Source organism: Dipodomys merriami, unplaced genomic scaffold, assembly GCF_024711535.1.
Source record: "Dipodomys merriami isolate MVZ:Mamm:240054 unplaced genomic scaffold, mDipMer1.0.p SCAF_114, whole genome shotgun sequence".
Lineage (NCBI taxonomy): Eukaryota > Metazoa > Chordata > Mammalia > Rodentia > Heteromyidae > Dipodomys > Dipodomys merriami.
The window spans coordinates 3,608,763-3,622,568 of NW_027202427.1; the positions used below are offsets into that span (position 1 = coordinate 3,608,763).

At 50.0% G+C, this 13,806-nt stretch overlaps 1 protein-coding gene across 5 annotated transcripts in view; it reads right to left on the bottom strand.

Moving 5' to 3' along the window:
* Nucleotides 1-13,274, bottom strand: part of LOC138822744 (cytosolic 10-formyltetrahydrofolate dehydrogenase-like) — a 45,226-nt gene extending 31,952 nt beyond the window's left edge. The window contains exons 1-4 of one of the 5 annotated variants that reach the window (XM_070015675.1): nucleotides 13,156-13,274; nucleotides 3,436-3,586; nucleotides 922-1,156; nucleotides 329-494 (exon numbers count right to left, since the gene is read on the bottom strand). In XM_070015675.1, the coding sequence (XP_069871776.1) occupies nucleotides 329-494; nucleotides 922-1,156; nucleotides 3,436-3,586; nucleotides 13,156-13,251 (648 nt within the window). In that variant the 5' untranslated portion in view covers nucleotides 13,252-13,274. Of the gene's footprint in view, nucleotides 1-328; nucleotides 495-921; nucleotides 1,157-3,435; nucleotides 3,587-7,328; nucleotides 7,500-11,566; nucleotides 11,669-11,915; nucleotides 11,997-13,155 lie in introns of those variants that run through there. The other 4 variants (XM_070015679.1, XM_070015678.1, XM_070015677.1 and 1 more) reach the window with 4 other exon arrangements.
* Between the last annotated feature and the right edge of the window lie 532 nt (nucleotides 13,275-13,806).

Here is a 13,806-nt window from a genome sequence, read left to right on the forward strand (position 1 = left end):
CTTAAGTTTTGGACTCATTCCCATTTAACCTCATCTTGCCTTTAGTGTCACTGAATGTGCCTCTCCCACTGGCTAAAATGCTTTGAGTGGGGTTCTATCAGTTGTGAACAAGACTCTCTAATCTAGACCTAATCCCATCTCTTTGACACCCTCAAGTGATAGCTCCTTTCTTTCCAGAGTCCTGGAGTTTGGGGAACAGGTTCCTGGCCAGATCAAGACAAGCGCCTTCTCTAGGGAAGGCGGGCAGAGCTGAGAAGGCCTGGGATGCAGAGGCCTGTGGTACTGTGCAACAGAAGCAGCAGCAGCTATGGCCAGGTCTCAGCCTTACCATCCCTTTGACGCCTTCGGGGAAGAGGAAGCGGTTATACAAGCTGCTCACGGTGTCATCCGGGAGCACCTCACACTCCTTCTGGAGTAGAAGATCCCCCGTGTCCAGACCATCATCGGCCCAGAAGATGGTAAAGCCCCCTTTCTTGTCTCCATGAATGAGGGTCCTAGAAGCACAAGAGTGAAGTCCTGAGTCCAAAGGAAGGGGCACCAAGAAAGATGCTCTGGTGCCACTCTGTGACTTCACTCTCTCACAGTCCCCTCCGTCTTCAAAGAGGAGCGACAGCTGCGTCCACGGGAAGGGGAAAGGAGAACGTTTATTAGTAACCAACAATGTGCCAGATTTTGTGCTAAAAGCTCTAGATGCTTTATGTAACTTAATCCCCATAAGGTCATGAATAAGTATGGTATGTCCATTTTGTAGATTAGGAAACTGAGGCTCATACATGAAGAGGTAAACACCAAAGACCTGGGATCCTGGGTAGCCCTTTATAGCCCCCAAGAGGTGCTCTGGGATAAGCAGGGATCGTAACTTGGCAGATGCAGGGGCAGGAAGTATTTGAGGGTAGATCCCCAGTGTTTGTCCCAACTCACCAGTTGATGGCAGAAGCCCCTCTGTGTCTGGGCAGTAGAGATGGGTGGTAGATGATGGAACCATGATGGGGGGCGTTGATCACCTCCATGGGGATGAACTGGCTGCAGAAGGGCAGGACGTTGAGCTCAGCACCCAAAGCCTGGTACTTGGCCACTACATCAGGAAGAGCCTGTCCTCGTGCCCGCCATCGGGGGAACTTGAACACCGGCACTCCATCCTTCTCAGCCTCCAGACCTGGGGGAGAGCAGTGAAGAAACCAGCCCTTGCCAGGTGCCGGTGGCTCACACCTGTAATCTTAGCCACTCAGAGACAGATCTGAGGATTGCAGCTCAAAGCCAGCCTGGGCAAGAAAGTCCGTGAGACTCTTATCTCCAAAAGCCACTAGAAGACCAGAAGTTGCACCGTGGCTCAAGCAGTAGAGCGCTCGCCTTGAGCTGAAGAGCTGAGGGACAGCGCCCAGGCCCAGAGTTCAAGCCCCACAACCGACAAAAAAAAAAAAAGAAACCAGCCCCCCTCTTTTTTTTTACCAGCCAGTCACACACTGCCACATCCACTGCCCAGCTAAGTAGCTCCTGAACCCTCTCTCTATGCCTTTCCCTCCCTCTCTGACCGCCCAGCCAGGACCAGGCAGGCAGCACAGCGGGGCTGGAACTGGCCACAGGTGAGTCTTCAGGGTCTCCTCACCTGGACATGTCTTAGGCTGAGCACAAAGACCTCTAGGTGCCCCCGCTCTTTCAGGTCCCACCTGGACCCCTCTTCACCTACCCTGTCCTGAGGCCTTGCCATGGCCAGCACTAAATGGCTGTCTGCCCAGCCCCAGCTCTCTGTGGTGGAGGCCTGCAGCTGTGCGAATTCCACTCCTGCTTTGTCAGTCCTTCCCTGACCAGAGGGAGCATGAAGGGAGGATGGGGAAAGTGAAGGAAGGGGCTTGGTCCTTTCATTGGGTCCAGTCCTCTGACCATCACCCCAACTATGATGCTTCACCCTGGGTGCCATTCCTTTCCAGAGCTGCAACGGACGTCTCTCCCCACATCTGCAGTTGGTCTCAATGCACCTCCCCTCTTGTGCCTGAGGCCCAGTCCCAGGCTGCAGGACTCATCCTGTTGGGCAGAGCAGCACACCTCTCACAGGCTTGCACCCCGCCTCCCATTCCCAGCCCTGGAGCTCTCTGCATTCCCGCCTCCCATTCCCAGCCCTGGAGCTCTCTGCACCCCGCCTCCCATTCCCAGCCCTGGAGCTCTCTGCATTCCCGCCTCCCGTTCCCAGCCCTGGAGCTCTCTGCACCCCGCCTCCCATTCCCAGCCCTGGAGCTCTCTGCACCCCGCCTCCCATTCCCAGCCCTGGAGCTCTCTGCACCCCGCCTCCCATTCCCAGCCCTGGAGCTCTCTGCATTCCCGCCTCCCGTTCCCAGCCTGGGCCTCAGTCTGCAGTCCCACTACCTATTCTCAATTGGCCGCATCTGCAGTCATACCTCCAGTGCAGCAGCTACTACCTTGATACCGCTGGGCCCTCTTCACTCTTCAATACCTAATGAATGCTTCTTGGATTTCAATGCTCAGTTAGCATCTGACATGCCATCTGCCCTGACTGGCCTGAGCCCTTTCTCTGGCATTGTGCTGTGGTGTCCGATGGCTGGGAGGGAGGGTACTTTAAAGAGTGGTACCACCGTGGCCAATGAAATACTTCTGCAGGACATCAGAGCCACAGTCAAGTAGAAGTCTCACCAAGCTGGGTCTGGGTCTGGGAGGGAGAGCTGGTGGTTCTCTGGATTCAGCCTGCAGGGCTCGGAAGGTGGTGAATGAGGGGTCACACTGGTCAGGTGCAGGACCAGGGCCCTGAATGGCACTGGTGGTGCTGGAGTAGAGTACAGGAGTTGTGATCTGGGAGTCTCGCTTTTCATTGTAAGCCACGGCTCTGTCCCTGGTCACACCTATAAGCCCCGCTCCCTACATCAAAGGTCCTCCTCAAGTCCTGCCCCACAAGCTAAAGAGTAGCAAGTGTGCCCGGAGGGTCTGTTCCTCCACGCAGGCTCCCACTCAAAACTAACACTGCTCCTCCTAGCACAGGGCACCAGCCCCACCTAGGAGCTCATCAGAACTGCAGCCTCCCAGGGCCGACCTCTTCTACTGCATTGCGGGGCTCAGCACTCTGGGTTTCAACAGACACTGGGAATCATAGTATGGGGTATATCCACCTTTGAGAATTCTGACTCCGAGACCATTCCAGAGCCTGAATACTGAGTCAGGGAAGCTCAGAGTGGAGCTTGAACCAGGGGGGCTCTCCAGGGCTTTTGTGAGGACACAGACTTTACCCCGAAGTCAGAAGGGGAGGGGACTGCCACTTTATTGTAGAAAAGACCCAGGAGCAGCTGGCACTGGGGCAGACTCAGGATAAAGGTAGATAGATGGCTGCCTTCCAGCCAAGGCCCCATCGCAAGGCCACTTCCCACTGCTGCCCGTCTGCCCAGATAGTCAGGCCCTGCATCCCCTGCCTGCCCTGGGCTATTCACTCACCCAGGGGGTCTGCCTTCCCATCTTTGTCTGGGATGGTGAACACGCCCACCACCTCGTGGCCCTCCTTCCTCAGGTGGCAGTAGACCTCCTGGCCAAACAGGCTCTGCCCAATCACTGCGATCTTCATGGCAGTGGAAGGAGCCGAAGAGAACTGGGGGAGGAAGAGCTGCAGGTTAGATATGCTTGTTGCCCTGGGGAAAGCTGGGCCCGTTCAAGCGGGGGCAGCTCACAGCACCTGGCCTGCCTAGTGCTCTACAGGCAGCAGAGCACTACAGGGTAACTGTCCCTGTGCAAGGGGCCACAGAAAGCGTGCACACGTAACCCAGAGCCACGGGCAGCAGTATACCATCACCACAGCGGAGGAGGCAGGCAGGAAGTGTAACCCTGAGTTTCTTCAGATTGGCACGAACCTGGGGTACAAGTCCTCTGAATGGTACTAGAACATATTTCTGCAACTTACCAGTCCTGTGAAAAAGAAGCCACATTCTTCAGATAGTTACTTGTCTACAAATTAAGTTCATTGCCCTGAGCCAGGGCACTACCCAAGGGGAAAAGGGAGCCTGAGCTCAAAAGGGTGCCCACCTTGGCCAGTGGTGAGTGGGTGGGTTCCAAGCAGGGGTGAGGGGCAGGGATGCTGTTGGGATGAGTAAGGAGGAAGAAGGTGTGTGTGTGTGTGTGTGTGTGTGTGTGTGTGTGTGTGTGTGTGTGTGTGTGTGTGTGTGTGTGTGTGTGTGTGTGTGTGTGTGTGTGTGTAAGAGAGAGAAAGAGAGAGAGAGAGACCAAGTCTAATTAGACAATGCAAGTTTCCCTTAGATTTGTTCATTTATTTTGCTCATACCTGGAAAACCAAAACCAAAACCAGGACCTTGGTGCTCAAGGCTAGTGCTCTACCACCTTGAGCCACAGCTCCAGCTCCACTTCCGGTTTTCTGGTGGTTAATTGGAGATGAGACTCATAGACTTTTCTGCCCAGGCTGGCTTTGAACCATGATCCTCAGATCTCAGCCTCCTGAGTAGCTAGGATTACAGGTGTGATCCACCAGCACCCAGCACAAGTAATAGCACCTTAATTGCTAACTCTACTAAACTACTCCTCAAGAGCAACTACCACTGGCTGTGCCTGTCACCGGGGTCCTCTGGTCAGCTGGGACTGGAGATGGCCGCTGCTCCATCTACAGAGAACCAGGCTAAGACACTGCTGCTGAGCCTAAACCCCATACCAGTAGGAAGAGGCTAAAGACTGATTTCTACTTCCCATTCTCTAAAATATTTTAGCATCTCAAGCCTTGAAGAGGGGAATGACAAGTAGCAGTTAGCCATGAGAAAGGGCCAATCAAAGTGAACCTAAGATGGGGTAAGGTCACAGGGTCTCTGAGAGAAAGCACTGTAATTAGCTTTCCAGCTTATAGGTGACCAGCCTATGTGGCCACCAGGGCCATAAAACATCACAAGATGGGTTTTGTGTACTCCACCCACCTACGCATCCACTGCGGGCTTCATTCCAGCCAAAGGTGGGTCAACAAATAGTTCTAAAAGAGATGCTTATCTACCTAAACCAGTAAAACTGTGCCCTATTCTTTCTGCTAAGAACTTATTGATGACTTTGTCAAGCTTTTTCTTCTTTTTAGATTTTATTGTCAAGGTGACGTACAGAGGGTTACAGCTACATAAGTAAGGTAGTGAGTACATTTCTCATCAAACTTGTTACCCTGTCTCTCATGTTACTTTCAGTTTCCCAACCTCCCACCCACCAAGTTGTACAGATCATTTCCAACATAGTGTCTGGTGAGTATCACTGCTGCATTGGTTCCCCCTTTGTCCTTTATCTCGCCATTTTGTTGTTCCCTTTCCTTTCCCTAATTCAGATAAACGTATATACAATACCAGGGTACCAAAATCAAATACAGAGAAAACAGGAGGTAAATCATAGAGGGACAAATACAAAAGAAACAAGAAATCATGAGGTACATGGGCTGGGAAGTTGGCTCGGTGGTAGAGTGCTTGCCTTGCATGCCTGAGGCCCTGGGTTCGATTCCTCAGCACCACATAAGCAAAAAGAAAAAAGCTGGAAGTAGCGCTGCGGCTCAAGTGGTAGAGCGCTAGCCTTGAGCTGAAGAGCTGAGGGACAGCGCCCAGGCCCAGAGTTCAGACCCCACAACCAGACCGAAAAAAAAAAAAAAAAAGAAAAGAAATCATAAGGTACATTAAAAAATAACAACAAAGAAAAACCTCTGGGTCCCTGTCTTGGAATCTTACGTGTTTGTTTGTTTGAGCAGTGAGACCCAAGGCCTCAGACACACGAATCATCAGTTCTACCACAGAACTCCATTCTCAGGCTATTCTTTCCCTCCCCGCCCCCAAATTTTGTCAAGCATTTTTTTTGGCACCCATGGAAGATACCACTAATTTAGTTGCTTTCCAAGGATAGCTTATGTATACTTGCCGTCTTAGAATGAACACAGCTTATTTGGTCACAAGTTCTTCTTTTTTTTTTTTTTTTTTTTTTTTTGGGTCCAGTCGTGGGCCTGAACTCTGGGCCTGGGCGCTGTCCCTCAGCTCTTCAGCTCAAGGCTAGCACTCTACCACTTGAGCCACAGCACCACTTCTGGCTTTTTTCTTTTTGCTTATGTGGTGCTGAGGAATCGAACCCAGGGCCTCATGCATGCAAGGCAAGCGCTCTACCACTGAGCCACCTTCCCAGCCCTCACAAGTTCTTCTTTAACACAGGGCTTGATTTCATTAGCTAAGCCTTTGTTCAGGACTTTTGTATGTATGGACCTAAGAAAGGCTGGAGAATTCCTAATCACGCAGGCAGTTGACCCTCTGTATTTGCTGGTGCCATATCTGTGGATTCAAGCATTTGCAGACCAAATTTTTTATTTTAATTACGTCTGTATTCATCCATACAAACTTGGTTTCTTGTTGCTCCCTAATAACGTAGTAGAGTCTCATGCATACAGTGCATACACTGCCTTAGTACTGCAAGTCATCCAGAGGGCATGAGGCACACAGGAGGAGGGGCGCAGATTCGAGGACGTGCAAGGCCTTTATGTAAGAGACTGACACTGAGGATTTTAATGTCTGTGAAGGTTTCTACAACAATCCCCAAGCAGAGTGTAGGAATGTGTGCATGTTCATACATAATAAAAAGGAGGAAAGAAAGTGAAATAAAGGACCATTTCATATGGTAATGTTGCCTTTCAAATAGCAGGAAAGGGTGGATTATTGAGCATACCAGAAACTGGCTGACCTTCCAAAAAAAAATTAAAAATAGAACTTCTGGTTTCCAGGCCAGAAGAAAGTCAGAAGTTATTGTTTTAGTCAACACAAAGCAAAAGCTAAACAAATAAAGCCAGCAACTCTCCTTAGATGCATCAGATAATTGAGATCACAGGACAAGCCAGAGATAGTTACAGGTGGACACAGACAACCACACCTTACCAGACCAGCAAGTGACCCAGAGCTAAGAACTAGGGTAAAAAAGCCTACAGTATAGTTAATGAGTTATTAGAGGTTCAATGTGAAAAAGGTTGAGGGCCATAGTTAGGGGAGTAAGACACTTGTGGACATTATTTTCAAGATCCCTAACAGGCTCTCACAGTAAGAGGAGAGAAATCTCCTTGTGCTGCTGGTAGAGGAGAGAAGGCAGCCATTTAAAAGCATACTCAGAGCTGGGCACTGGTGGCTCACTCCTGTCATCCTAGCTACTCAGGAGGCTGAGATCTGAGGATCATCATTCAAAGCAGGAAAGTCCATGAGATTCTCATCTCTAATAAACTACTCAGAAAAAGCCAAGTGATGCCAAACCCCAAGCCCAAGTACCAAGACCATGAGGTGGGGGGGAAGGTAGGGGGTGGTAAACATACTCAGCAATTCTATTCTTAAAGGACTTACCAGCCTGGTAAGAAGGAAAAACAACTTCAGCCTCTTCTAGCCTTTTGCATTACTTCAAGTGGGGAGGAGGAACTGAGGAGTCGTTGTGAAGGTTACAGGCAAGGGCACCGACTCATTTTAGAGGACTACAGAACACTTCTTTCCCTCCCCCCAGTCACATGAGTAGGGCACCTGTATAACAGGAAATAGAGAAAAAAGGCCTGAAAGTCAGACCCTATTTAAGAAGTGCCTAGGAGAAACCAAACACATGAAGGAGACAAAAACAAGGGCATTCGAAAAGTGGATAAAACTATAACTATTAAATCAAACAGAAATACAGCCTAACCCTCTACCAGGTAAAGACAGAACCTGGCACTGAAGGCCTATCTACTTCAGAATCTTCTACCTGATACATTATGTCTGGTTTTCTACAAAACAAACAAAAAATACAAGACATAGCACCACACTACCCACATCTACCACCCACCACCACAGCGTAGTGGGGGCAAAGGCAGCATGTGACCTGGAGTGGGGACACACTGTGGGCGCTGCCAGGACGAGGAACCAGAAGGGACTGTGATAAAGACCAGAAGGGCTCTGAGGGCAGGACACCGTTTCCACAGCAGTGCCCAGGTCTGCAGAGGGAGGGGACAGCACCGCCCCAAAATGCAAAACAAATGCCAGGAACAACAAAATCCTACAAACATATGAAGAATGCCTTGATAGGTATATCTACGACTAAACACACTGGAAGAAATAGCCAGTGAGCTGGGATGCATAGCCATAGGACCTTCCCAGACTCATGCAAAGAGGGAAAAAGACAAACAATATGGAACTTTGGGATAATTACTACAGATCTAGCAAATTTGTAGTAGAAATACTAGAGGGAGAGAGAAAGCAACAGAAGAAGTGATTACCACGAGAAAGTTCTAAAGCTGAACAGATGGAAAACCAGATAGGGTATCTCAGAGAAAACCAAGTAGGGGGCTTGGCAAAAACAGAAAAATTAAGAGTCTATGTGTGGTGACCTAACTAATACTCAAACTACAGAAAAGACAGAAAATCTTGAAAGGAGCTGAGGGGGACAGGGAAGGTATGCCTTCCCTTTAGAAGCATGTGGATAGAAATTATGTTTGTCTTATCTTCTAAAGACATGCAAGCAAGAGAACAAAATGAGACTTTTTTTTTTTTTTGGTTGGTCGTGGGGCTTGAACTCTGGGCCTGGGTGCTGTCCCTCAGCTCTTCAGCTGAAGGCGAGCACTCTACCACTTGAGCCACAGCGCCACTTCCAAAATGAGATATTTAAAGAACTGAAACAAAGAGCCCATCAAGCAGGATGCTGGTGGCACATCGTATAACCCTAGCTACTTAGGAGGCTGAGATCTGAAGATCATGGTTCAAAACCAATCCCAGCAAGAAAGTCTGTGAAACTCTTATCTCCATTAAACTGGTTTTTTAAAAAGCCTAAAAAAGAGCTGTGGCCCGATTGGTAATGCACCAGCTTCAAGCAAAAGCAGCTCAGGGACAGTACTCTAGGATTGGGCACACACACACACACACACACACACACACACACACACACACACACACACACACACACACACACACACACACACACACACACACACACACACGCCATCAACCTAGAACTAAATCCCATCTTCACATAGAGACTATTCTGCAGAAAAGAGAAATAAAGACTCCTCAAACAAAAATCAACTACATACATACACACACACACACACACACACACAGGCCATCAACCTAGAACTAAATCCTATCTTCACATAGAGACTATTCTGCAGAAAGGAGAAATAAAGACACCTCAAACAAAAATCAACTAAATCTGTCATGAGTAATCCTGCCACATGTGATACTCAAAGGAATTATTCAGACAAAAGGAAACATATCAGAAACTCAGATCTACATTAAAAAGAATATTAGAAAGGAATCAGAGAGAAAATTAAAGTCAATCTGAAGATTAATAACCGTTTTCTCAGAACATTAATAGCAGCAATGTATTTGGAGATTGATTTGTTGGTTTGTGCACAGGTGTAATGAATGAGGAACAGGAAAGAGGAATCAGAAAAACATTGGCATAAGGTATCTGTACTGTATGTAGAGTAATGTAGCAATTTGAAATCAGAGTTGGATGCGTTATAAGTACATATTGTAAATTTATATCTAGGACTGTCCTAGATAAAGCATCACCAAAAAAGTGTAATTGATATATAAAAGAGAAGAGAAAATAGACATACAAAATGCTCAACTAAAACCAGGGAAGGCATTTGAAGAGTGAACAAGTATGATGGAAAGAAAATACTAATTAAACAAAGTAGTACTAATGCAGCTATCACTCTAAACATTAATGGTCTACATAGACCAACTAAAACAGACTATCAGAGTAATAAAAAAAATCAAGATCTAGTTATATATTGTCTATAAGAAACCCATTTTAAAAGTAGATTAAAAGGATGGTAAGAGATATAGACTATTAACACTAATCAAAAGAAATAAGGAATAGCACTACAAACTTCAGACAAAGCAGACTTCAGAGAAAGGAAAATTATTAGATACACTGGGCATTACAGGATAGCCAAGAGTTAATTCTTCAAAGATGTAACAACCCTAGTGTCTAGGTATCTAACAATGTATCTATCACCTAAAACCATGAAGTGCCCAGGTCTTCAAGTAAAGGGAAATAGATGAATTCACTATCACAGTTGGTGGCTTTGGAACAAACCCATCCCCTCCCACCCTGGCCCCAATCCCCAGTAAGTGATGGTCCTAGCAGGTTGGAAATCAGCACAGATTGACAGTAAGTTGAATGCAACTACCCCAACAGAACTGTGTCTGACATTCACACACTACTTCAACAATGGAGAGTACATATTCTGCTTGAGCTCACACCACACAGTCACCAAGATGTACTACACTTTCACCCTACACTAACACATTTAAAACAACATCATACAACAATTCCACAACATCGATCACTCAGGCCATGATGGAACCACTAGAATCCACAATAGAAAGGTATTTAGAAAACACAGTACATGGTGATTAAACACCATACTTCTAAACAGCATGTAGGCAGAAAATGTAACTTACTAAAGCAGGATACACAGAAAGCAGCCCTGAATGCAGACACTATTAACGAGGAAAGATCTAAGACTAACAATTTAAGCTCCCACTTTAGGAAACAAGAAAAAGGGCAAATAGGGGCTGGGAAGATGGCTCAGTGGTAGAGCGCTTGCCTTGCATGCCTGAGGCCCTAGGTTCGATTCCTCCGCACCACATAAGCAAAAAGAAAAAAGCCGGCAGTGGCGCTGTGGCTCAAGCGCTAGAGCGTTAGCCTTGAGCTGAAGAGCTGAGGGACAGCACCCAGGCCAAGAGTCAGGCCCCACGATGGGACCCCCCAAAAAAAAAAAAAAAGAAGAAGAAAGAAAAGAAAAAGGGCAAATTAAATCCAAAGTAAATAATAAAAATGTGAGCAGAATTTAATGAAAACAAGAAATCACAAGAGAAATTAACAACAACAAAACAGGAGCTGGTGATCTGAAAAGATGAATAAAACTGCTAAGTCCCTAGCCAGGTTAGCTAAGAAGAAAAATAAAGATACAATTACTAATGACAAAAACAAGATCCACTCATATGAACCCTACTAATAGATAAGGTACTACTGTAAGCAACTCTATGTCCACAAATTTGATAATCTAGTTGAAATGGCACATATCTTTGAAAGGAAGAAGTTTCTCATACAAGGAGAAATAATGTGAATGGGTCTATAGTGATGAAATATAATAATTAACCTTCTCTGATGCAAAAATAGCAGCTTGGGCCACCGGCTCAGCTGAGGTCCCAGGCCACTGGGCAGGGATGAAAGCCTGGCAGTGGGCAGGGCCTTGCTGTGAGGCTCTACATGGAGCCGCAGGTGTGGCTCCAGCTCCAGAGGCCCTGGGAGGCCTACCTCTCACCTGAGTTGGGCTCCTTTGCCTGGCACCTGGAGGGAGGGCACTTTGTGCCTCCTGGGCCCATGGTCTGCTCAGAGTCCACCATCCCGGCGCAGGGCAAGGTGTGGTGACCTACGGCCTCCAGTTCACCATCCTCTGGCCTCCATTCTTATCTGAAAGGGTCTGCACAGTGCTATCTCCCACACGGTCCCAAAAAGTGGAGGCAGAAGTAACAATTAGGGCCTTGGGAATAAGGGCTGAGGGCTGTCTGCAGCAGGCTGGGGAGGCAGGCCCGGGACCTATTACCTTGACTTTACAGACAGGAACCCAGGATTCAGACTGCAAGAGACAGAAGGCCTGCAACCTGCCCTCAGCAGGACCGCCTGGTAAGCCCTGTCCTACCGCAGAGGTCCCGCTCTCCGACCTCCCCCACCCTGGGGCGGGTGTGAGTGCACCCCAGAGCTGGGGGCGGGGCTCCAATCACGCGAGGCCTCGTGCTGGGCCCCCGGGGCTGGCCAATCACGGCCCCGTTCCCACCGCTGGGAATGAGGCGAGGGGTCTGGCCGGGCGGGCTGCTCCGGGAGGCCCCGGCAGTCCCCGCAGCCTCAGGGGAGGTCCGGGCCGGGCTGGGCGGCCCGCGGAGCGGAGGACTCACCGGACACGGGAGCGGGAGCGCAGCTTCTGAGATCGGATCCCAGCCCACCCGGGACGGAGGTGAGGTCGTAGCCAGGGCGGCCCGCCCCGCCCCCCAGGCCGGAGGGGCCGGAGGAGGGGCGGGGGGCGGGGCGGGGCGGGGCGGGGCGGGAGGAGAGCGGGGCTGGGGGGGCGAGGGCCGGGGCCGTCCGGCTGTGTGACCCCCGCCGCCCCCTGGGGCCTCTGAGCTGACTGAACGTGGGGAGAAGCCTCACCGTGTGGACACCCCAAGCCTTGCCATGGACTCAGGGTGTGGACACCCCAAGCCTTGCCATGGACTCAGGGCGTGGACACCCCAAGCCTTGCCATGGACTCAGGGCGTGGACACCCCAAGCCTTGCCATGGACTCAGGGTGTATCGGATACCCCAAGCCTTGCCATGGACTCAGGGCGTGGACACCCCAAGCCCGCAGTGGACTCGGGGCGTGGACACCCCAAGCCCGCAGTGGACTCGGGGCGTGGACACCCCAAGCCCGCAGTGGACTCGGGGCATGGACACCCCAAGCCCGCAGTGGACTCGGGGCATAGACACCCCAAGCCCACAGCAGCACCTGTCTGGACAGGGCTTCTCCACTCACAGAGGTACAAGGCAAGAAGGCACCGGTGGGAGGACGCAGGTTGGCCACAGCAAAAAACCAGAGAGAACGTGCCCAAAAAATCACTAATGTAAAAGGGGTGTGTGTGTGACTCCAATGGTAGGCAAGTGCTATGGCCCGAGTTCAGTTCCAGTACCAGGAAAAGCAAAACCACAAATGAGCAGCAACCCCAACGAGATGGAAGGGCCACCATGCCCAGCACACCCCGCCTGCGCCCGCGGCTACCGGGAAGAAAGTGGCCTTGCCACCCTGGCCTCATGTCCCAGCAGTCCTGGCGTTTGGGCCTGTCCAGGGCTTCCCTGCCTCTCCTCAGCCTGTTCTCCTCCGGACTTTTCTTCTCCACCCTCCTGCCCACCTTGTCCAGGTGCAGCTGGCCCTGGGAACTTGGTCAGCAATGTTCTGTCCCTCCCTGGGTCGAGGTGAGGGGAAAGAATAGCTGGACTGGTAAGGCCTGCAGGAAGTGTGGCCCCAGTGGCTCCTTTTACTGGAATGTCCTTCCCAGACTCACCTTGCCTGGCCTCTCTTCTGAGGCCTCTCTACACAAGCCCCAAGGGCCAGGCCCCTGCCTCTCTCCTCCACCACCAAGCTTGCTCCACACAGCCTTTACCTCAGACACTGACCCAGCAAGATGCCCGTCCCTTGGCGGGCAGCTTCCAAGCAGCAACCAAATCTCAGACGTGTGCTGCGTCGCACCCAGGCCCATGCAGCTCCCACGCCTAAGGAGGTGGCTTGTCACATCACCTGTGTCACTTCTGCACCCACACATTGTGCCTTTTATCTACCTGTCTCTCCCACTAGACTATCAGCTCTTTGAGGGCAGGGATCTAGATGTGATCATTGTTCTGTCTCTAGTACACAGTGATGACACATCGTGTTTTCTGAACAAATGTTTGCTGAATGGTTTAATGCACTTATTTTGTGTATGGGCTGAGAGGCAGTGTGGGAGGACCTGCCCTTGCTAAGTCCCCTGCCTGTTTTGGGGTAATGTCCTGGTTCTCCTAGTACTATCTCCAGGTTGTCTACACAGACCTTGACTTCTATGTGCCGTTTACCTCACTCTTCCAACAGGGAACTCCCAGTACACTCTACCTCTACAGGGAAACCTTCCCTAGTCTCTCAGCAGAGATCCCTCTGCTATGTGATTGCAGAAACCCCCCTGGATGCAGTTTTCATCACTGCTTCAGAATCATTTGATGTACAAGCTCCTCTCCTGGGTCAGGAGAGCAAAGATGTACCTTAGTTTCCAGGGAATTCCCTG